The sequence below is a fragment of the Zymoseptoria tritici genome, chromosome 6 (assembly GCF_000219625.1).
Source record: "Zymoseptoria tritici IPO323 chromosome 6, whole genome shotgun sequence".
Taxonomy (NCBI): domain Eukaryota; kingdom Fungi; phylum Ascomycota; class Dothideomycetes; order Mycosphaerellales; family Mycosphaerellaceae; genus Zymoseptoria; species Zymoseptoria tritici.
The window spans coordinates 148668-172221 of NC_018213.1; the positions used below are offsets into that span (position 1 = coordinate 148668).

Consider the following 23554-nt stretch of genomic DNA (forward strand, 5'->3'; position numbering starts at 1 on the left):
GAAATGAACGAGTCGGTCGGCGACTGAGGCCGATGTGCTGCTCATCGAGATGATAAGGCTTGGGTTGAGGTTTCCCACCGACTGAAGACGGATTACACCGAAGTATCGATCAGTGCAATTGCCTCGTTATTGGAACTTCTATCTCCCGACTCGTCTATCCTTGTTCTGCAAGCGACAATGCCTTTGATCACGGAGAAACCCTCGTCGACGCAGCCAAATGGCACAACACAATCTCTCAGGTCAAGATCCTCGACAACCCCTTCGCGAGAAACGACATCGATGCAAACTTCAGCGATCGCTGAGCCTGTCCGCGGTCCGGCTGAAGTAAAGGCCGTTCCAGCATGGAGATTCGCATGCCTCAGTTTTGGGTGAGAATGACAAAATTTGCTTGAAGACCATGCACTGACTTCCCTCGCAAACAGTCTAGGCATCGGCCTCTTCATGTCCTTCATGGACGGCTCCATCACCTCAACAGCCATATACAGCATCGGAGCTGAATTCGGCTCCATGACCAAAATCACCTGGATCGCTCTGGCCTACACTCTTGCAGACGTCGGACTGGCAATCGTCTTTACCTCTGTGGCGAATATTCTCGGCCGATTCAATACGTACCTCGTTGCGCAATTCATGTTCTTTGCGTTTTCGTTTGGCTCCGGATTCGCGCAGACGGAGGATCAGCTCATCATCTGCCGCACTTTTCAAGGCATCGGTGGTTCTGGGCTGTACACTATTGCTCTGATCATCTGGCAAGAAGTGAGCACTTTGCAGACGCGGAAGTTTATCGGTGGCGCAATCGGGATGTGCATTGCTTCTGGCGGCGTCATGGGTCCGATTCTAGGCGGGATTATCACTCAGAATGCTTCGTGGAGATGGATCTTCTGTGCGTTTAGGGTCCCCTACCAGATTTTACGTTGCTTCAAGTTACTGACAAGCTCCAGGGATCAATCCGCCGATCATGGTCCTTTCGACCACCCTCTTCATCGTAGCCTATCCTCACGGCTGCGGTCGTCTGCGTCCGGCAAGCTTCGCAAGCGTCTACAAGGTCGACTGGTTGGGAACATTGCTGCTAATCGGAGGCTGTGTGCTGCCCTGCTTCGCACTCATGCACGCCGCCGAAGTCCCAGGATCATGGAACACAGGCTCGTTCATCGGATCAATGGTCGGTGGACTCATCAGCTGGATCCTGCTCGTGGTATGGGGTGTCTACCACACGACTAAAATGCCCGGCCGTCTCGACGCAGCTTTCCCGCCTCATCTCTTTCGGAACCGGAGATATGCTGCTACGACCGCTGGGTCTCTTCTCATCGGTCTCGGCTACGTCGCATGCTTGTTCAGCATCCCATTGCGTGTCCAGACGGTGCACGGCAAAGGTCCATTGATCGCTGGTCTCACTTTACTCCCCCTGCTGTGTTGTTCGGCGGTCGGCAGCATCATGGGCTCTGTCCTCTCGCCCACTAAAGACCGATTCGGTCCCACGATCATGGTCGGCTCCGCTATCATGGCTCTTGGAACCGGTCTTCTCGCCATCCTGGACGACTCAGCTGCCATTGACCCGAAGATCTACGGCTTCCAATGTCTCGTAGGACTTGGATTCGGTATGACTGCGAGCGCATCGACCTTGGTCGCCAACATCGAATCCAAAATGAAAGACCACGCCGTGGCTCAAGGCATCACCGCCGCGGCGAGAGTGTTTGGTGGAGCCGTGGGACTGGCAGCTTCGACGACGATAAGAGGCGACGACGTTCGGATAAAATTGGCCAGCATCTCGTCGGCTGCGTTGCAGAACCTGCATCTGTCGTACAAGAATGGAGACTTGACGGACGAGCAAATCCTATTGGTGCGCAAAGTCTACTCGGACTCGTACAGCAAGATCTTCATCATGGCGGCGGGTATTGCGGCCGCTGGGTTCTTGTGCTCGCTGTTTGCTTGGAATGGTAGCACGGAACCGTTGGGAGATCGCCTGCTGCACAAGGCTGAGTTGCAGGAGGCTTGGGCGAGTGAGGATGCTGCTGCGGAGAAGGAGTCGGAGAAGAGTAGTGAGGATGTCTCCGACGGGAGTGTGCTACCTAGCAAGGTTTGAGGACCGAGGACGATGCTGGAGCTGCGAATGTTTATATGAGAGCCACGAATGGTAGATGTTACTACGAGATGAGACTTGCCGGAAAAGATTTTACAGTACCGAAGTGCTTTCGAGGAGATGGTGTTCTTGTTGATCGAATGCACGTTGAACAAGGAAAGTGTACTGTCTTGATGTCATGCACTACAGCCGGCACACCTTCGCTCATGGTTGCAATGTCTCGTCTAGTAGTTTAGGTCAATTCGCAGGGTCAAACGGACGTTTTCCCGGTACGTCCTGCTTGTTGGACATCCAGGGAGTTGCTCCAAGGAATATGTACCTCAGAGGCGGCAACTCCTCGTGTTCATTTGCAAGACATGTCGTTTCTGCTCGACTGGTTTTTGAAATGTGCACAACTTCCGTCGACTCGCACAAAGACTATTGATAAATGGGAATGTTCTAGACTCGTACTACTTGATCCACAGGATGTCCTTTGATTGCTACTGTTGTAGTGGCTGTGGCATGTTTTCGACATCTTAGGGTTAGGGTTTGGGCAGATGCGATCTACAGACCGGCGCATGCTACCACTGTGACTCTCCTCGACATCAATTCACAAGCTTGTAAAACTCTTGCGATATTGGATCGCCATGCTGCCGTGCAGTGCTGCTCACGGCGATGATGAGACGTCGAACATGCACATCCCAGGATGCTTGATCCTCCCATCAGACGACATTACGCATCGTGGACCAGATTCGCCAGCCGCGAGCCTACACGCTGAGAGCACCGAGAACGAGTGGAATGATCCGGTTTTCTGTGGCCCCGACGATTAGCAACAGACCTTCAGCTCCGACAAGTCCTCTCCTCGCTCGATCCGCCCAACTTTGCGCACGCACATGGTCATGGCCAAGCAAGAGCACGAGCAAGGCATGGAATCGAGGGCAGTTTCGAGCTCAGTCCTGAAATGTACTCGGCCAGCTACACAAGAAAGGAAGGAAAATGGCAGAACATGGCTGGGAATTCTGACTTCCATCCATCGATGGCATATCGCAATGCACATCTTGGAAAGAAACAGAGCAGTCCGCGAGACGGTATGAGTGGACGAAGGCGTTTCCACAGTATTGTATGTCCCAACATGGAATCGCGAATACGCTGGCAGCGTCCTGCGAGGGTTGTGGAAGTGATCCGTCGCTGCTCACGAGTCTGTGGGCCTTGTCCCAAGGTTGGCAGACGGCAGCATCGAGTCGTTTGGAGCTGCCGAAACGCCGACGTGACGGCGGAGCGTGGCACTCGAACTCATTGCTCCGCCCGCATTACCGCCTCTTCAATACAAGGACACTCTCGGGTGAGTTACGTTTTACCACAGTCTGAGCTGCTATGACCTGCGCACCTTCCAGTCATTGACCTTGAATGCGCTTCACCGCCTCGCACGCGCCACGAGGTACAGCCTCAACAGCGGCTCGCAGGGCTGAGACATCGTGGAAGCCGAGCGGGCATTATGTTGGAATCGTTCGTCAATGCCGGACCAGCCTGGCACAGGCCATGGTTCGAGAGTCCATGGAGGCATGCTGAATCTGCCGGCATGCCGAAGTTCAAGGGAGCCTTCGCATGCATGTAGGTCATCTGATACTGCGGTCATGGAGACAGCGTGCATGTGCTGCCCTGCGCCGTTCGCTTGAAGAGATTCAATGAGGTGAGATGGTTCAAGGTAGGAAGAGCATAGCTCTGACGATTTGGCACAACGACTGGGCCGGTTTCCAACGGCACTCGTTACGTTACTCACCGACTTTGAGCTTGAGAATGACGAGAAGCCCTACATGGCGCCTCTGATCCTATCACGACATACGCGAGGTCGACATGAATCCGCAAACCGAGAATCAAGAGTGTTCGCAAAAACGCCGTGCCATCTACGGTGATTGCCGCGGCGTGTATTCGGAATTTCGGAGCATCTTCCTGGTCGCCATGCAAGGATCTCTGAGACGTCTACGAAATCGCACCGAGCTACTGACACAGCACACAGCGCGCATGCTGCATTAGAGCGTACTGTGCCGGTCATATAGCAAATACAGTCTCAACTTTCGGCCAAAGTTCTCTCCTTCACTGCATGCAGTCTTAGCAACAACCATGACTCAATCGACAACCAGCACAGGCTCACAGGCGTACACATCAACGGCGGAGTTCGAAGCCGCATACAACACACTCCATGCCACCTATGCCACCCACAAAACCAAAGACATCCGCTGGCGCAAATGGCAGCTCAAGCAACTCTGGTGGCTCATCGTAGACAACACAGATGCGATCTGCGCGGCGCTCCACGCTGACCTTGGCCGCACCGAAGCAGAAGCTCGCATGTATGATATTGCGGATGTGAAGAAAGCCATCAAGGAATGTCTCGACAACATTGACGTCTGGGCCAGAGGTCATGCGGCGGAAGGTGCTGGGTTTCTGATGGGAAGGCTGGGAGGAGCTTGGGTGAGGAGAGATCCGTTGGGCGTGTGAGTTCAGTTCTGACTGGCAAATTTGCAAGTAGCATGCTGACGAACTGAACGCAGCTGTCTGATAATTGGAGCATGGAACTTTCCGATCATGACCCTGCTGAGCCCACTTTGTCCTGCGATTGCAGCTGGCAACTGTGTTATGCTCAAGCCAAGTGAATTGGCGGGTGCCACGGCTGAACTCATGGTTGAACTTCTGCCGAAGTACATGTAGGTATAACTGGTCATCGTCGAGATTGAAGAATGCTGACGATTTTCAGGGACAACTCTGCCATCCGCATCGCAACGGGTGGTCCGAAAGAAACAGGACTCATTCTCGAGCGGAAGTGGAATCACATCTTCTACACCGGCGGCTCCAGAGTCGGCCGAATCATCGCCACGGCTGCGGCAAAGCACCTCACTCCAACAGTGCTCGAGCTGGGAGGCCAAGCGCCTGCCATAATCTGCAAGTCCGCCAACGTCGATCTTGCCGCGAAGCGTATCGCCAACTTCAAAATTGCCAATTTGGGACAAATCTGTGGGTTTTCTTCCTCTTTCGGCAGGAGCATTTACTGAAAACCACTTCTCCAGGCGTGAACGTAAACCACATCATCGCCGATCCGGAAATATACGATGCCTTCCTCGCCCGTCTTCAGCATTGGCTCGAGCATTTCCTCAAGGAAGAAGCAGAAAACCCTTGGCTGGCACGCATTATTTCACCCGGCCACTACGACCGAATTCACAGCATCCTCTCCTCCACCAAAGGCAGAATTCTCACGACTGGGCCACATGAGCCCTCTCGCAACTTCGTCCACCCGACGATCATCGCAGATGTGGCCCTCGACGACTCAGTGATAACGTCGGGAGAACTCTTCGCTCCTTTGATCCCTGTCATCAAAGCTGATCTGTCCACAGCGTTGGCCACTCTCGCTCCTGGCTCGAAGATGGCTGATCCTTTAGCTCTGTACATCTTCTCGAACTCTCAGCCTGAGATTGACAGCATCTTGAACCAGACATCGTCGGGAGGAGTCTCCATCAACGACCTCGCTGTCCAATATGGTGTGCCTGGAGCGCCGTTTGGCGGTGTCGGAGAGAGTGGGATGGGAGCATATCACGGCAAGTGGGGATTTGATTCATTCAGTAAGTGATGTGGAACATTTTGGATGGACCGCGTGTTTCTGACTCCCTCAGGTCACGCACGCCCTGTGGTGAACCTACCGCTATGGCTGGAAGGAGGAATGCAGTGGAGATATGGCAGGCCAACGTGAGTACATCTCGAATCTCATACGTGCAATGCATCGTGAGCAGCTGCTGACCGTGTCTGCCTACAGGATTGAGAAGCTGTCCAACTTTGATACGGCCAAGGCGACGTGGAAGAGAGGCGAGACACTGGAACAGCAGAGTTCCGGCCAGAAGGGATGGTTTGGCTGGTTGTGGTAGTAGGAGAGGTGCCAGCATCGACGAAGTGACCGCCGTGGCGGAGTAGTAAGTAATCCACAACATGGATTATATAGTACGTTGCTTACATACAACGCCAGCAATGACTTCGGTCCAAATCTCCATCCATGGCAACTGCTCCGACATCAGCCACACAGCTCTTCGAATGCACCGCCAAATACGATCCCTTCATCAATTCCACTCTCTTGATAGCCTTGCTTCGTAATGTCCGTAAGGTTCAGACCTGTCGACTTCTTGAGCAGACCGATGTGAAACTGTCCATTCCCGCTCAGATCATTGGGAATCAACCCGGTCCTCTTGACAGGCTCTTGGTTGTCAATGCTGTACTCGACCTGCAGCAGGTTCTGATTGAAGTCGAGAAGGATGGCCACGTTGTGCCAGACGCCAGTTGTGAACGGAACCTGCCACAGCGTCTCTTGCTTCGATGCGTCCGAGGATCGTAACCATAACTGCTCCGCTTCCTGTGCCGACGTCTTGTTATCGCCATCGCCGAAGAGAGTTCCCGTACCCAAAGTGAAAGGGTTGCTGCTGTAGTCTGCTCGCTCCAGCCAGAAGAAGTAGTACTCATGCGAAAAGTTCAGAGGTCTTGTGTCGTCTTGTCTGATGGATAGATGCCATTTCTGAACGCCCTCCGTACTGGCGGTAGCCGAGGCGTCCTTGTTGGTAGGGATCAGCTCGGTGCGGCGGAATCCAGTCTGGACATTCGTTGCGGAGGGTGCGAAGATCGACTTGTCATTCAAGGTCACCTCGACCGCTTTGTCCGTCGGTCTGTCGTTGAGCGAAGGCGGGACCAAGGGGAACTGGAGGACGTCGGCAAACGTTTGATCTTTGCCATGGACGGAAGTCGGGTTGAAGGGAAGCAGGCCGTTGTCAAAGTCCACTCCTGTCGCATTGAAAGGGATCCTGGCTTCGAGAGAGATGGTTCGGAGATTAGAGGAGTCCTTTGCGCTTGCTGATACAGCTGTGGCGAGTAGTACCGTGAAACAGAGAGAGGGAATCATGTTGTGCAGCTATCGCTTGTACTGATGCACATTCACAATGAAGTTTCAACGGGCGGCCTGGAGTTTTCACTGTGGCCAGAGAAGGTCTTCAGCTCCGGCAAAATTCCTCGTGGTATGGGTCCCCAGGTATGTCTTGGTTGTTGGCACAAAGGTTTCGGTGGTTTCGGCCTTTGTGATCCTTGTCCACGTGCGACATGGATCATGTATCGCCTGGCGGCCTGGGTGGGTCTTCCATCGACGAGGCCAGGGCAGCTTCGCGGATGGTTGGAACATGACCTCGACTTTCAGGTGAGCTGCGAGCTTTTTGTCTTGAATTATCCAACATGTCCTCGATCATCCTCACCGCCAGAAGATGCTCTTACGAATCACTATTGTCAAGGAATTCAGCTCAGACGTTTGCCGGCCATGGAGTACGCCCAGTTCCGTTCCTGCCTTTCCAGCATCGGACCCAGTCATTCGCCTTCTCGACGACAAGAGTCTGTAAATGGAAGGGCATAAGGGCGACGCACCGCAGCTTAATGCAGAAGAAGTGGGAACAAGAAATACTTGATACTGAAAGAAAGATTCGGGATCCGGACAAGAAGGAGCGCGCGATAGGGCGCTTGCTCGCGCAGCGTGCTATCTTTGAAGCACTTGACAAGGTCGGGTTTTGGAACTCGCCGTTGATCATGTATAGATTGATACGCGCATACATCGTAAGTGATCCAAGAGGAGCTCAGCGGTGGAGATACCACAGACGATCTTGCGGCAGCTGTAGGTGCGGGCCTCTGAGACTGCAGCTGACCACCCTACAAGCACTTCGCAAAGCTATGCAGGCAGGGTCCACGCGAAGAGATGACCCAATATCAGAAGTTTCTGATTATAGCTTTTCCGGCAAGTCACATGGTCATGATCGGAATTCTCTGTATAGTCTACTATGTCTATGGACCGAGGCGCTTGGAGCAGACAGGAGCAGAGGTGGAGAGGCCGACGGCGAGTGCCAGCATCTGAGCATGTCTGAGTACGAGGTCTGAGGTCAACTCGGGCACTCTCGACATATCGCTCCGCCGCGAGCTCATGAGCGTCTCTGCGGCGTAGACTGGTTGCTTTGGACCTGTTCTGGCTCCCTTGCCATGCTTTTGATCGATGTGACGGGAGTTCCAGCAGAGCTTTCGGCAGCAGATTTTGCAATAGTTGAAGCACTTGCCCTGTGCTGCAATACTCATCATCAAGTTGACCCTGCTTCTGTCATCTGCGACTCTGCAAGAGCGCGCCGCCGTGATACCATGATAAGCAGGGGAGTGATCCGTTTCTGACAGGGGTGGTCGGATTCCCGCAACGGCCGAAAGACTTGCACATCGTCAATCCGCTGTTGCTACTCGATCTCCTGTATCACGTCTCTCTGCACTGCTCAACACGCCTCGGCAGCATGGCATCGTTCACGCTCGCCTACAGACATGCTGCAATTTCAAGGACCCTCGCAGCTGGAACCCATGGCTTCATCGCAGCACGCCCGCCGCCCAGCCCAGCCTTTTTTGCAGCTTCCCGTGGAGCCTTCAAGTCAGCACTCCTTCCATTGCGTGTCTCTGGCTTCTCCACGACCGGAACTCAACGAAAAGAGAAGGAAAAATGGACACCCTGGTTCCATGACCAGGCCATGAAAGTGTGGGAGACAGAGTTTGAGATGACAAGAAACACGATCAAAGACCCGGAGAACCAAGAACGCGAGATCGCGCTGATCAGGCGGAGCGTGAAATGATGGGAAGCAGGAATAACGGAGCGATTCCAGATGACACCAGCGGAGACGCTGTCAGCAGTGCGCAAACATGCTGTAAGCCATACTGAGAGCTTTACCGCGCTTACCCAGCAGGTCGTGGATGAGAGCAATCAGTCATTCTGACGCTGGATTACAGTACTATGTTAAGCTGTGTGCACAGCACTGGAGACATATCAACTGCTTCAGAAAGGTTCATGTCGGATTCATTGTCGCGGCACCATTCGCTATGGTTGCTGTTGTCTACTACATGTTATCGATCGCATTCCGGATAATAGGAATGTTGTTGTGAATTGAGATCTTCGATTCGAAGTCCCCGCCACGGACAACAGTCAACAAGGTGATCAGCACGCGACCTTCGGGACCAGAGGAGGGCAAGACAGACAACTTTCACGCCCGCGGTGGCAGCCACGGTTTGGAGGGAGCTCGATCGTTACGACGAATCCATACGACCAATCCACGGCCATCCTCAAGCAAATGAGCATCGAGTTCAATGTCCGCAGAAGATACGGAGGAGGACTGCCCACTGCTTGATCCCCGTTGGGCTGCTTGATCTCCGTTGGGCACTTCTTCGTCATTGCCACGGCAGACCCTTCACAAGTACCACTCCAACATGTTGCTCTTCGGACTCACTGGATTCCGCTTCACGACTTCATCGGCGCTGTCTTCCCGTCTGACCAGAGCTTCAACTTCCGCACGATGCAGCTATCGCCCAGCATGCCAGCTTCACGCACCTCCACGACGTTAACAGCCTACAGCGGCAGCTTTCGCAACGACAAAGCCATTGCCTTGGGAACAGCAGAACTACGAAAGGAAGTCGAAGGGTGACATCAGGCCCAGAGGCGAGCAGAAGGCACTCTTGGAAAAGCTGGACCAACGCCTGTATCATGCACGGAACACGATCAAAGACCGTAACGCTTTGGGCCGCGAAGAACAACGACTGCTTGTACAACGCAATCTCATATCAACGTCAAACACAGACCACGCTGGCGTGATTCTGTCGTGTGACAGCAGGGCTGCGGATCACTTCGTGAAGATATGCTTCAGAGGGCCTTGGAACGAGATTGGTTCTAGAAGGTGGAACATGGTGTTCAAGGTTGTGGCATTCAAAGTTCTCGTTGCAGCTTGTACGCAGCGTTGTACGTAGGGTTACACGCAGCGTTCCAGCTTGGAAGCCTTGTCTTTCGGACCGTGTCTGGGTCATGAAAGCCGTCAAGCAAGAAGGTAGACCTCCGATCCGACCATCAATGCAGCCGGGTAGACCCATGGGAAACTGGAGGATGTGGCGTAATTGTCTTTAAGCTCATGCATGCCTCGATGGTAGTCTTGCAAGGCCGCAATTCAGATACCGTCGTATTTGCATCCCTGACGTTGTGAGATCTATGCGTACTTTGGTGGATACTGTACCCCTGCCGAGTGCGATCTTGTCGCGGGAATCGCGCCAATAATACACGATAGCTGGGCCCACTCAATAACAATCGTGGGTGTTCGTCTTGCTTCGATGCAGCTCCTCGTTCCTCCTACAACTCCCAGATGCTCGACTCTTTTCCCACGGGATGTCACACATCGGTCTGAATGCCATGCGGTCCTCCGCCCTTGGACCATGCATGAGCAGAAATTCGATGATTGCACGCCCAAGCTATCGACAGCATACATGTCCGCTCAGAATACTTGCACACGGACTGCTCATAGCCGCCACAATTTCGACGGGTCGTCCATTGCTTTCTCACCAGCAGAAACGCGGAAATGGTCCAAGTAAGGATGACTTGACCCGACGACTTTTACGGCAGGACATCAAGAACTCGAAGCTCCTCAGGACAAATATGAGAATCAACGAAGAGCGACTATTTCACGCCAGGAACACGATCAAGGACCCTGCCAAGTTGGAGCGGGAAATGATACGGTTGCTTACGGAGCGTGATCTCCTTGGAGCTTTCCAAGAAGCCTCTCATACCGCATATCAGGGTACACGCGCGGATAGTACGGCGGGTCTCGGTGCGGCTCTGTCGAAGCTCATGCGGGCGGTCATGTTCTTTTTGAAGCTATGCTTCATCGAAGGACCTTGGAACGAGGTCGGCAGTAGAAGGTGGATCTTGGCCACGAAGATGATCACCTTGCCGCTGTTCTTTGCTGGTGCGATGTATGTGGTGGGTTGGCTCGCGGTGCTTGTGGTTCGGACGGCGCTCTGGATCTGAGCATGAATGGTTGTTATGAACAACCGTATTGTCGATAAGGGAGCCTTGTGTGCGATGAAGCAGCCGTTTGTCCGATGAAAGGATCTGAGTTCGGAAAGAATATCGACAGACTCGAGCGGGAGATGGCACGTCTTATGGCGGAGCGTGAGGCGAGAGAAGCACTGGCACGACTCGATCCATTGCGCGGATGGAGGACCTACCAGTGTATCGTGCGGCTTGGTACTACATCCAAGTGTGTACCCAAGGTCCGTGGGATGAAGTTGCTGCTTCGAAAAGGTGGTTGATGTTGAAGTTTGTGTTGTCGCCGATGATGCTTGCAGCCTTCGCGTCTGCGTGCACATGGTTGATGATGTTGGGGGCGGAAAAACTCGCAGTGATGTGGGGTTCGGATCTCGAGTCTAAGAAGAAGATCGTTGTCCCAGAGGCAGGTATTGAATCAATAAATGAGGAAGAGGTGGTGGACGGAGAAATCGCTGCTCTCACCAAAGGCTTCGAGGAGATTCCAGACGACAGTCGCCTGCCTGCGGAGCGTTCGGCGACCCGGGACCACGACTTCCCGGAGACTCAGCGAATGAGTTCAGGCGATCTCCTTGCGCAGAAATTCTTCCCGCTTCCGTTCATCTTTGGAGCCTGGTTTGATTCAGAAGAAGCAAGACGATCCAGCCGGATACCCTTTGACGAGCCCGTCCTCAGATGAATGGCTGTGACACCTTTCTCTGCAAGGTACAGCACCCATAGGCTCCATGCCTCCCTCGAGAGGCCTGTTCAATTCCGTGATGCAAGAGATCTGGCCTACGCCTGGAGGCTGTTTCCACCAGCTGAGCAGCAGAGTGGCTCTTGGAACAGGGAAAATTTGACATCAGGACCGGAGAACATCGAGCAGTAAAGCGCAGCAGCGATCCGACAGGCGTGCGGCATGTATCGCTCAACGTCCATTATGAATAGACTGAAATCCAGATCCAGTCTGCCCCTCACGGCCAGCCAAGATACCTTCGCCTTTCTTCCAGATCCTCGGCAGTGTCGCGAGAGATAAACAGCACCCGGCGGCTTCGAAAAAGAGATGACACCATGAGAACAACGAAGCCATGTCGATGTGTAGTACTGAAGAAAGTACTTTTCCATGCCATGTCGTATGTTCACGGCCATGAATGCTGTAGAATTTCGTACACCCGATCATGATTCATCTCTCCGAAAGCCGGGTAAGTTGTCGTACCAGATCCCCAGTAACTCAGTCGATGTGTTGTGACATGTCTCCAGAGCCACCGACCTCGTCTCGTCTCGAGCGTCTGCAGCTGGTGTTACACCAACGTATCCATGCGCCGAAGGTCCCACTTTTGAATTGAAGCAAGGGCAGACTGGGCAATCACCTCGATCTTTCAGCAACTGAATTCCATCATCGAACAACAAGACATCAACTCCCTCCCACAATGTCTCTTCTCGGACTCAAAGCCATCCGTTCGACCACTTGCGGATCCCGCCTGGGCATCAGCTCAACGACAGCACGTCAAGGCCTATACGGAATCCGACTTCAACCAATCCAGCCTGGCCCACCGCCGGTCTCCACGTTCTCGACCACAAGGACGGTGCTTTCCAGTCAGCGTAACCAATTCTGGCATGCCAAAAAACGAGCCTGGGCTTCGAGCACCTTCAAGCAAGAATCAACATTCCTCGAAAAACGACTGAACAACGCTCGCAAAACAATCAAAGACCCTGGCAGACTCGAGCGGGAGATCACCCGAATTCGCGCAGAGGTCGAAGTGCTCTCGGTGGTCAAGAACATGTTCAGGAATCGTGTCATTCGGGAGACCGGAGGACCTACAGCAGGATTGAAGGGTTATGATGGGGACTTGGTTCGGGCGATCGGCTACTTCATGAAAGTGTGCTTGCGAGGACCTTTGCACGAGGTGCACCGTTATACTTGGTATGCGGTTTTGATGTGGCTGTCCGTTCCGGTGGGGGTCGTCGGCGCTGTGTACTTTACCGTGTCGACCGTGTCGCATGTGTTGCAGATAGCTTTCGGTGGTTGATGGGGCCGAGTGCCGGGAGCAAACTCGAGCTCAGCGCTGGTGCGGCAGCATGTTCGGCTTCGATGCCCGATTATGAGTGTTATCGGCGGTTTGGTGGCTCAAGTCGTGCGTTGAGGAGTTGGAACAACAGGGTCGGCGGAGCTGGACCGCGAGGAGAACGACATTTGTGACAGATTCGCAGGGCAATGTGACGGCTTCGCAGTCGATGGTTCTGATAGCAATGTACCATGAGACGTGTGCGATCGATGTCGATGGACGACTGTGGCCAATGCGAGTATGATATGAGAAAAGTTCGTGCATTTGACCATGGTTCATCACTCCGAAGGCCGAGGAAGTCGTCGTAACAGATTACCGGTAGTCTAGTCGATGTGTTCTTGTGTTATGACATATGTCCAGAGCCATCGATGTTGTCTCCTGTCGCTGTGGTGATTTCTAAAACAACCCATGCAAAGGCCCCACTCAGTCAATTGGAATGCTCACCCACCTCGCATTCAGTGCCCACCTACCTCATCGCACCAACCGCGATGCTCCTCCCAGTACAAACCCCTCCCCAAACACCGTCGCAGAAGTCTGAAACCCCATCAAAACCTCTCCACCCATAACCCTTCTTACAGCCTCAACCGACGCCCTAGCAACGAGATCATACCCATTGACCGTCCTTACCGAAGTGCGCTCCACCGTACCATCCTTCAGGGTGACCACAACCACAGCATGATACGGACTCCGCTCCCTCTCCTCCGCCGCCGGTCCATCCGGTAAATCGTACAGATCTCCATCCGGGAACGCAGTACCGGAGACATTTGCAAATGTACGGATATTCTCGATGTTGAAGAATTTGTGGATGGTGATGAGATCGGGGAGGGTGACTGGGAAACAGGGTACTGGTCCACGGCCGTCGTTGAAGTCGAGTTGCGTGGTGGCGCTGGGTTCGTGGGTCACCAACTTTCCGCCATGGCGCTGCAAGGTCGGAGAAGCGGATCCTGCTGCGGCGGTAATGGCCGAACCGCGAGACATGGAGCCGGAAACGTGGAGAGCGAGGTCGACACTCTGGACGTCAGTGGGTGGGATGTTCTCCAAAGCGCGGCTGACCAGGCATCCGAATAGCGCGACACTTCCGCCGCAGCCGGGGAGGATCATCGTTTTGGAGGCTTGAGCTTCGAGGTCGCTCTGGGCTGCAAGGGTATAGGTGTCCGGCTCGGCGGAGGTGTCGAGGTAATGTACGCCGTTGCGAATGCAGGCTTTGATCAGAGGCTCGGCTGTGGCGGCGAAGGGACCGGCGCAGTTCAACAGTACTGATATGTCTGCCAAGTTGGCGTCGATGGTTGAAGGATCGGTGAGGTCAAAGTGCTGGTAGGGGAAGTCCAGAGTCGCTGCCAGTGAGAGGAGCTTTTCTCCTGATCGGCCAGCCAGGACGGCGTGCATTCCGGTGGCTTTGGCGTGCTGTGTGATCAGGGTGCCGGTGTAGCCCGTAGCGCCGTAGATCATGAGTTTGCCCATGGTGTGGTGATGGTGCGTTTGTTTTACAGTGTTGGGTGGCTGTTGCTTCGAATTGGTGGATTGAAGAGGAGCCTCTCGCGCGGTTGCGAGTCTTACTTATTCTTCATGCACCGATCGCCATTCACTCCACGGATTTGCAAGCAAACGCATTGTCATCGGATCACCAAGCACGACCGTCATCCCGTCCCGGTCTCTGCTTACAGGCACATGCGTATCATGCGTATGACTGATGTCTCCATCCGGACGATGACTGACGATCATGACAAACCCTCCAGTGTTTGCTTACCTTCCGCATTCCCAGGACTCGACCATACAAATACCTTCGACCTCCATCCATCCACATCCCCCACACCACCACCACCACCATCAAACTCCACCGTTCATCCACCGAAATGGCCTCTCCAACTCCACCAAAGACCCTCCACACCACAACCTACGCCGCCATCTCCCCCCTCCTCCCCTCTCTCTCCTCCTCCGGCAAAAACATCCTCATCACAGGCGGCGGCTCCGGAATCGGCGCCGAAATCGCCAAAGCCTTCGCCCTCTCCGGAGCCGCCAGTATCGCCCTACTAGGCCGCACGGCCGCCAGCCTCGAACGGACAGCCCACGAGATCTCGTCCACGTACCCCAAAACCACAGTCACCGCCTACGTGGCTAACATCACCGACCTCCCAGCTCTGGAGTCCAGCATCGCCGCGCACACCCGGGTCTATGGCCCCTTCCACGTCCTCGTCGCAAACGCGGGTTACCTCCCCGCCGTTTCATCCCTGCTCACCACCCCACCAGACGACTGGTTCCAAGGTTTCGAAGTCAACGTGAAAGGGAATTTCAACCTCGTCCGCGCTTTCCTGCCCCATGCGACGCGCAATGCAGTGGTTCTGAGCACCTCCACCGTCGTCGCGCACCTGCCCTACGTCCCCGGTATGTCAAGCTACGCGGCATCGAAACTGGCAGCGGGCAAGGTATTCGAGTATCTCCACCACGAACATCCAGAACTATTCGTATTGAGCGTGCATCCGGGTATGATTCGGACGGGAATGGCGGATAAAGCGTTGGCGGATGGGGTGGTGGTCACAGTTCCTTATGACGACGGTGAGTCATATAACGCTTTCTTCACCAGACAGACTTCGAAAAAGCGGCACCCCGGCTGACAGATGTGTTGTGTAGTGAGTCTCCCGGCTTCGTTTATGGTGTGGGCCGCGAGTGGGGAGGCGAAATTTTTGAACGGCAAGTCGGTGTGGGCGGCTTGGGATGTGGAGGAGCTCAAGGCTGAGGCTGAGGCGATTCGTGGGTCGGAGAGGTTCACGTTGGGATTGGTGGGAGGAGAGTGGTGAGGTTGATGTACCCTCTTTGGCTCGACTGACGGATCGGTAAGAGGTCTGCCGAGTGGGCTCGAGTCGTAGGCGATGTCCTTTGCCGGACGGATTGTCTTGCAGAGAGCCCAAGGACCATGCTGGCGCGTCTGTCGCATAAATGACGCCCGACAATTCTGCAGTATGAGGTACCTATACGTTTTTGTTGTCCAGCTTCGTCTTGTTCCGACACGTTACTCGTAGTCGCTAGTGATTCTCAGTTTTCTCGATGAAGCACGTACCTGGCTCTTCGTGACTGGCCCTTCGTCAGCGGCCGCTGCGTCTCAGCACCAGATAAGCTCGCCCTCCTAACCAACCGGATGTCCTCGTAACGGCACGAGACACACCAAGAGTCGTTGTCTGATGAGATCGACCATCGCTCCGCAGCTCGGTCACAAAAGAGTTGAAGATTCCGGGTCGAGGACGACTAACTCCAGGCAAATGTGAAGGGATTCGATTTCGATAGAGCATCGCAGGCGCAAACATCGCGGGAGCAGGAGTTCGAATCGTCGATGATAACAATCCCCCATCCCGCGGAATGCTCAATGCCGTCAACAGCAATCCGACATGACTTCACCCTCCGTGATCATTCCCACTCACCCCCCTCTCCCACCCTCAGCCCTCCCTGCCCCCCACAATCCCCCTAACCTTCCTCCTCTCCTCCCCCGTCAACACCCACTTAACCCCCACCTCCCTCTCCACCTTCTCATCCCCCACCTTCCCAACCTCCTCCCACTCCTCCGCCTCCATACTCATCACCATCCCCATCTGCAAACACCTCGAAAACACATCCCGAACCTCCCACTTCGCACCCTTAACCGCGACATTCACAATACCCGCAATATCCCTCTCCAACCTCACGGCTCCTAATTCCGAGACCCGGCCGTGGAGGGAGAGCATTCTCTTTTCCAGTCGGTCGGCGAGGTAGGCTAGTACGCCGGTCATGAGGCGGTCGTAGAGGTTGGGGGTGAGGATGCGTTTGACGGGGAGGGTGAAGGATGCCCAGCCGCGGGAGAAGCGTTGGAGGACGAGGTCGTCTTGTGGGGGGTCGTCGGTGTCGTCGCGAGGGTTGATGTCCGAGGAGGAGAGGTTGTAGTCTACATCTCGAAACGTGTCCACGAGGACCGGGCGGAGACGAGGACGCATGACTTGTTTTTGGAGGACTTCGAGCGCTTCGGTGATGAGGTCGGAAGTTTTGGCGGCGAAAGATTGGGAGAGGGTTTGGAGGGACTTTTGGACTTGAGTGAATTCGTTGCCGAAGGGGAAGGAGTCGGAGAGGGAGGTGGACGTGTTGTCGCCGAGGCACTGTGTGACGATGCGGTGGACGTAGTCGGTGGAGACGTCGAGGTTGTTGATGAGGACGAGGAATTGAAGGATGAGGGTTTCTGGTGGGAGGGCGCCTTGGATGACGGCTTTGGGGTAGCTTTCGTCGCGCATTTTGCGTTGGATCATGCCGAAGAAATCGGAGCCTAGGACTCGTGCGATGGAGGGGAGGACATTCGAGACGATCGGACGCTGGGATGTTGAGAGGGTTCTTTGGAGGACCTGATTCACGATGTACATGACGTCGTCCACTGCGGAGGTGATGAAGGGTGGGTTGGAATTCAATGGCTTGTTCGGACTGAGGGTGAGGTCTCCTGCTGGACTTTCATCTTGTTGAAACGACTTCTCGACTGATCGTCGGAAGAAGAAGGTGGTCATGAGGTTGAACGGTTCGATGAGGAGATCATTGATTCGCTTTTGTAATGTGCTGTGGAGGATGAAGGCCGGCAGATGTAGTTTGGCGTCGTCTTCTTGAGTTGGCGCAGTCTTGCTGGCTAGGAAGCGAGTGTATAGAGACCAGCGTCCGAGCATGACTGCACTTTCGTTGAGTAGTGCATCAACTTCCTTCATGTCCACACTTTCGTCTTCGCTTGCACGACCACTTCCAGGAGCCGGTGAGCCAGTGCGGAGATGTGAGCTTGGCTTTTGCGTGGGCAGGAAGCTTGAGACCAGGAAGTTGAAAGGATAACTCTTGACATCTGTCAACTTGCGACTGACTCTTCTCTCTTCGGCCCAGGTGTCCAAGATGAGACCACCTTGAGCATCAGCTTCAACTTGAATTCTCTCGATGACCTTAACCATACTGCCAGGACCGTAGTGACGTTCGACCAGTGGTTCGTGACCATCGACAATCTGAGCGATATGCTCGAAGAGCTTGGTCAAAGCACCCGCGTAGAACATGCCATCTTTTGGTTGAGTCGAGGACATGTTGCTTCGAGCGCGGGAGGCGATGCCACCACATACATATCTTCCGTATGCATCCAGTCCGACATCACGGCGGCCAATCAGAGGGAAGAGCTTGAAGAAGCGGGTGACTTTGGAGCCATCGCCTTCTCGAGCGGCCTTTTCGAATTCTCTCAGGAACAATCCACAAAGACTCTCGGCAGCGCTGTTCAGAGTCTGCCGTGGAGGATCGGGCACTTCAGCAGTGGGCACAATTTCCTCAGCAAACGCACCGTCGATGACCGAGTCTGGAATTTGGCTGGCTCGATGAAGATACGTGGCAGCCGTCTCCCAATCTTGAGGAGCACCCATAGAACCGTGCACGCCGAGAACACATGACTTCAGATCGGCGACCTGCTCAACGACTTCTAAGGTGGATTTGACGGCCAGTTGCTCCTGATCGAGTTTCTTGACGGCGTTTGAGATGCGGCTGGCGGTGGAGGCGGCGGTATCGAGCATGCCATTGCTGATGGTACGAGTGGCGATTACTGATGAGCCAAGTTGAGTGCGGGCGAGGTCTAGACGGTTCAATTGACGGGAGAGATCCTTTTGTGAGGCCAGTAGATTGTCCAGACGGGAGGTGACGCATGCTTCTCGGTGGGAGAGATCTTGGAGAGCGGCGCGTATTTCGTCCACGGAAGCGGCGGAGTAGATGCTACCGTGGGAAGAGGAGGATACGGGTGCATCGACCGCCATGATCGATGTTGTCCGAGGATCGAGGAGTGAGGTGAGGTTGATTGGTTGAGAGAGGGGAGTCGTGGAGGGGAGATGGAACGAATTCCAAACTGATGCCTCAGAATTCAGGCATCAACTTTTCCTGAGTCGTTCTCTTTCTTTCTGGGATGAACCAAGGCCAGAGGAGGGGACAAAGAGTCAAGCGTCATTGTTTATTTACCGTATCCTTCAACGAGACCAACCAATCCAACTGAAAACGACCAACTCACCCCATCTTTCAACGACCTACGACCATTTTCGACTCTGCCATATCCTTCTCCTACTTTCTTTACTGATCTTGTCCACAATGAGGAATACATGCGCGGCGTAGCGACTGAGAGACCGCGTACTTCTTTTTCGCCTCAGCCTCAATCCAGTCGTCGTCGTCCTCAACCGAAGCGAAGAAGAATCTGGACCTTCTCTCTACCTACCTTATCTTCCACCTTTACTGCTCCTTCGAGCTTGTCCTCCAGCGACTCCTCACGCATGCTCCGACATTCACTTCACCCGCCAATACAACTCCCACTCCCCTCCCTCCAATGGACGCCGCCGGCCAACTCCTCTTCCACGCGGCGCATCTCATCGCTCGCCAAGTCGCATCCGAGACTGCCTCTCCCACCAGCACATCACCCTCAGCGACCTCCGCCTCCACCACCGCCAGCGCAACCTCAACCTCCGCCGCCGACAAGTCCGGTCGTCCTGCTTCCTACAAACTCATCGGCATCCTCCTCGCCGTCGCTTCTGGTCTGTTCATCGGCGTCTCCTTCGTGGTCAAGAAGATTGGTCTCCTCAAAGCGAACGTCAAGTACAATGAAGAGGCGGGAGAAGGATATGGATATCTCAAAAATCTGTGGTGGTGGTCTGGGATGACGCTCATGATCGTGGGTGAGATTTGCAATTTCGCCGCATACATGTTTGTCGATGCCATCTTGGTTACACCTCTGGGAGCGCTGTCCGTCGTGGTGACGACTGTCTTGAGTTGGTATTTCCTCAAGGAGCGACTGTCCTTCGTGGGATGGGTGTCTTGCTTCCTCTGCATTATTGGATCGGTCCTCATCGCTCTCAACGCTCCAGAGCAGTCTGCCGTGTCGAATATCCAGGAAATGCAGCACTATGTCATCGCGCCGGGGTTTCTCGTCTTTGCTGGATTGATCATCCTCGGGTGTGCTTTTGTCGCTTGGTGGGTGGCTCCACGGTATGGCAAGAAGAGCATGATGGTATACCTCACAATTTGCAGTCTGATTGGAGGTCTTTCTGTCGTGGCTACGCAAGGACTGGGTGCCGCGATCATTGCTCAGATCGGTGGACAGGCACAGTTCAACAAGTGGTTCACCTACGTCCTGCTGGTGTTTGTCATCTGCACCCTCTTGACAGAGATCATCTATCTGAATGTGGGTGATCATCTTGCACCCTCTTTTCCCACACGCTGACTCCTCCTCTAGAAAGCCCTCAACATCTTCAACGCCGCCCTCGTCACGCCGACATACTACGTCTTCTTCACGTCCTCCACGATCATCACCTCCGCCGTCCTCTTCCGCGGCTTCCACGGTACATCCACTCAGATCATCAACGTCGTCTTCGGCTTCCTCACAATCTGCTCTGGCGTCGTTCTTCTCCAACTCGCCAAGTCCGCCAAAGATGTGCCCGATTCGAAAGTCTTCTCCGGCGATCTCGATCAAATGCGAACAGTCGCCGAAGTGCAAGAGCCAGAATACGAACCTCGCGCCGATGCGATTCGCGGTGGTGCAGGCATTCTCCGCGCGATGAGCAGTAAAGTCCGCAGGAAGCGTGAAGCAGAAGAGATACATCGGATACATGAAGACAGAATGGAGCCAATTGGAGAAGGCGAACAAGTCGAATGGGATGGTCTAAGAAGAAGGAAGACCGTATCATCAGTCGGAGGCAGCGGCTCAATCGTCAGACGGAAAACAGTCCACCCTCCGCTGGGAATGTCGCAGTTCCCAACCGAAGACGATGACACCATAAGCGAGCCAGACAGCGAAGTCCACCCAGGTTTCTTCGGTCGCATCGGACGAAACCTGACCCAACGCACACGGAATCGCGGTCACAGTCCCGTTCCACTCGACCATGTTCCATCAGACAACCTGAAGTCGGGAGAGGACAACAGTCTACGTCTCCCATCCGGCATGCAAAAGTCACACATCGTGTCCACAGAAGAGGACACATCTTACTGCTCGCCCAGCACAGCAGGACACGTCCAATGGGCTGGCCCAGACCGACCCGACTCCTCCTCCAGCAACAGTCTCGCGCCTCCACGACCACCACCACACGTTTCTAGCGGGGGGAACCAAGCGCGCCGACAATTCTCTTTTCAAAACGTCTTCTCCCGCAGTCGAGGGGAGAGTGATGCCGACCGACCACTCTCGCGAGGCGCATTGTCATTCGTGAGTCGACGACCGGCGAGTCGACCTGGGAATTACCCCGGTGCGAATTCTCCCGGTACGACGGAGGAGGAGAGACTAGGTCTTGTGCATGGCGACTCAAGAGATACGATGGTACCGCCTTCTCATACCGCTTCTGCTGGCGGTGAAGACGGAGTTGAGGATGAGGTGGATGAACGGAGTAGTGACGAATGGGACAGGGTTACGCAGAGGGGGAGTGAGGGTAGTCCGGAGATTGTGAGCGGTGGTCGACCTGTTGCGCATGGAAGGAGGAGGAGGAGGAGGGATGAATTGAGTGATGAATCGAGTGATGATGATGAGGAGGAGGGGATGTATGATCAACCAGTCCGACGGCCAAGTTTGGGGGATGAAGATGGTAGGAGGTTTGTTTGAGTCTCTGAGGGTGTATGATGGGATTTGGGATTTTTGATGAGCGTTTTAGCGGGTGTTGTATAGATAACGTTGGACGACAGAGATCATCAGCAGGAGGGATGGGATGGAATGGGTATGTATGGACGGTATGGATGGTATGGACGGTATGGATGACATGGACGGTATGGTCACGATGGCGGACAGGAATATACGATTACGAAGATCACGAGACTTTGTTGGACTTGAACACGAACATGAACATACTTCTAGTCTACCATGCCATGCCACTATACCCGCCAAGACCCTTTTACAAGTGATGCACACGTTTGTGAAGAAAGAAACCCTCACGCCACCAAAGGGCATCTAATCCGTGCATCGAGGCAGGGGAAAACGGCACTCACTGATCTCCACCAAAACGTCCGGATCATCAAAACCCGCCGGAACCTCCGCCGCGGCGACGCAAAGAAGTGGACTGTGACGGTGACTGTGACTGTGAAACAGCAACATGCATCCATTGTGACGGAGAAGAGAGAGGGGACAGGGAGGGAGCGGAACGGCTTGTCCGAGTCCCCATGCCTTGGGGGAGATAGTGCCGGATGAGCATCGAGAGTCGACAGGGTCGTTGCGTATCAGTTGAAACTATTCACCCGGCAGTAGTGGACGTTTTTCTTCACGGCGGGATGAGTAGATAGTCTTCAACATTGAAGGCGGCGGCACTGCACATGTGGGCGGGTATCATGTACAGTACGATATGCAGACGGACATCCGCGCGTGGGTGACTAGGAAGACGCCCCGGTTAAAATCTGTCAGGAACGGAACGCGGCTTGGGTGGGGGCCTTCGCTGTGATGAAGAAAACAAGGTCACACCGCATATTCAATCATCAGTGGGTGAACAACACACTGCACAGAAGAGTCACAGACCGAACTTCTCCAAGCCCGTTTGCCGCCTTAAGCGTCACACCGCATATCTGTTCTTCTTCTTCTTTCTCGCCCTTGCTGTTGTCCGAAGAATTGCCCTCGAGGGTAGTAGTGGGCAGCAGGGTGGGGCGGAAAATTTGGGACAAAAAACCAGGACCCAGGGCAGTCTTAGGGAGTGTCCAGTAGATGATTAAAGTGAATTGAACGCTCAGACCATGTCGTTAGATATAGCGTTGCAATGGTGTTGTTGTTAGTGGAAGGTTAATCTCACTCGGAATCGTCTAGTTGTCCGGTAGTCACTATAAGTAAGGTTTAGTTAGCTTGTTAAATCTATGTTTATAGCTACCTCGCGTTAAAGGTGTTGTTGTATACGCGTTTATGCACACCTCTATAGCTTACTAGTATTCTTAACTACAAGCTATAGCTTCTTAGGCCCTTACCGACGACATAGCTATTAATCCTTCGCTCTTAGATGCACTATTTACGTAGTCGGAATAGCTACAATCCCCTATATATAAGGCTCCTACCCTTGTCGTTCGTACGCCGGCTCGTACTATAGCACCACCCCCTCGTACACTATATTGAGCTCCTTCTCGTACGCCGGCTCCTTCGCAAACACCTACTCCGAGTGTTAAGGGTTTTAACGACGATAAGGGCATACTAGCTCTAGGCGCAGAGCCGCGGTTTATGTAGGATAAGGAAGAGATCGAGGCGTTAATAAATAAGGCGAATGAACAGAGCGAGGCTAGCATACGTGCCGATAGTAGTATTAAGCCGTAGGCGTTTCTATTTATAGTCGAGGCTATTAAGTCTGTTATACCGGTTAGTAGGCACAGATTCTTTACCGTATCGTCGTGCACAACTAAGTATCGAGGGCTTAAGTAGGACTAGAAGATATAGCGAGAACTCTGCGACTTGTTAGGCTAGAGCAAAGATCCGGTAACTAGCTGTCCTCGTGTAGCGCCGGACGTTATAAAGGCGTATTAGGAAGCGTATAAGGGCTCGAGGAAGTTCGTAACGAGGCTATTGCAATTCGAGGCTACGCTAGATTAGTTGTTTGCCGGCACTACTAC

The 23554-nt window shown here is 54.0% G+C and overlaps 9 protein-coding genes across 9 annotated transcripts; 6 read left to right on the forward strand and 3 right to left on the reverse strand.

Moving 5' to 3' along the window:
• Window positions 1-177: 177 nt before the first annotated feature.
• On the forward strand, window positions 178-2080 carry MYCGRDRAFT_109703 (putative major facilitator superfamily transporter; the record flags this gene model as incomplete). The annotated part of the gene is made up of 3 exons (XM_003851284.1): window positions 178-368; window positions 423-880; window positions 939-2080. 3 exons carry the CDS (start codon window positions 178-180, stop codon window positions 2078-2080), a joined length of 1791 nt encoding a protein of 596 aa, XP_003851332.1.
• A 2082-nt stretch (window positions 2081-4162) lies between these two features.
• On the forward strand, window positions 4163-5967 carry MYCGRDRAFT_109704 (uncharacterized protein; the record flags this gene model as incomplete). The annotated part of the gene is made up of 6 exons (XM_003851285.1): window positions 4163-4548; window positions 4606-4758; window positions 4809-5065; window positions 5119-5667; window positions 5719-5791; window positions 5859-5967. The coding sequence occupies 6 exons, from the start codon at window positions 4178-4180 to the stop codon at window positions 5965-5967; spliced, it is 1512 nt and encodes a 503-aa protein (XP_003851333.1).
• A 155-nt stretch (window positions 5968-6122) lies between these two features.
• MYCGRDRAFT_27161 (uncharacterized protein) lies at window positions 6123-6908 on the reverse strand (the record flags this gene model as incomplete). Its single annotated transcript, XM_003851945.1, has 1 exon — window positions 6123-6908. A coding segment is annotated over one exon (786 nt), but the record flags the coding sequence as incomplete, so codon positions are not given.
• Window positions 6909-8376: 1468 nt separating this feature from the next.
• MYCGRDRAFT_104703 (uncharacterized protein) lies at window positions 8377-9177 on the forward strand (the record flags this gene model as incomplete). Its single annotated transcript, XM_003851286.1, has 2 exons — window positions 8377-8796; window positions 8879-9177. The coding sequence occupies one exon, from the start codon at window positions 8395-8397 to the stop codon at window positions 8722-8724; it is 330 nt and encodes a 109-aa protein (XP_003851334.1).
• Window positions 9178-10304: 1127 nt separating this feature from the next.
• MYCGRDRAFT_104706 (uncharacterized protein) lies at window positions 10305-11181 on the forward strand (the record flags this gene model as incomplete). The annotated part of the gene is made up of 1 exon (XM_003851287.1): window positions 10305-11181. The coding sequence occupies one exon, from the start codon at window positions 10320-10322 to the stop codon at window positions 10932-10934; it is 615 nt and encodes a 204-aa protein (XP_003851335.1).
• A 2287-nt stretch (window positions 11182-13468) lies between these two features.
• On the reverse strand, window positions 13469-14458 carry MYCGRDRAFT_43638 (uncharacterized protein; the record flags this gene model as incomplete). Its single annotated transcript, XM_003851944.1, has 1 exon — window positions 13469-14458. The coding sequence occupies one exon, from the start codon at window positions 14456-14458 to the stop codon at window positions 13469-13471; it is 990 nt and encodes a 329-aa protein (XP_003851992.1).
• A 392-nt stretch (window positions 14459-14850) lies between these two features.
• On the forward strand, window positions 14851-15792 carry MYCGRDRAFT_86345 (uncharacterized protein; the record flags this gene model as incomplete). The annotated part of the gene is made up of 2 exons (XM_003851288.1): window positions 14851-15550; window positions 15626-15792. 2 exons carry the CDS (start codon window positions 14851-14853, stop codon window positions 15790-15792), a joined length of 867 nt encoding a protein of 288 aa, XP_003851336.1.
• Window positions 15793-16425: 633 nt separating this feature from the next.
• Window positions 16426-18771, reverse strand: MYCGRDRAFT_93631 (COG4 transport protein; the record flags this gene model as incomplete). Its single annotated transcript, XM_003851943.1, has 1 exon — window positions 16426-18771. The coding sequence occupies one exon, from the start codon at window positions 18769-18771 to the stop codon at window positions 16426-16428; it is 2346 nt and encodes a 781-aa protein (XP_003851991.1).
• Window positions 18772-19328: 557 nt separating this feature from the next.
• MYCGRDRAFT_44328 (uncharacterized protein) lies at window positions 19329-21584 on the forward strand (the record flags this gene model as incomplete). Its single annotated transcript, XM_003851289.1, has 3 exons — window positions 19329-20180; window positions 20232-20916; window positions 20965-21584. 3 exons carry the CDS (start codon window positions 19329-19331, stop codon window positions 21582-21584), a joined length of 2157 nt encoding a protein of 718 aa, XP_003851337.1.
• Between the last annotated feature and the right edge of the window lie 1970 nt (window positions 21585-23554).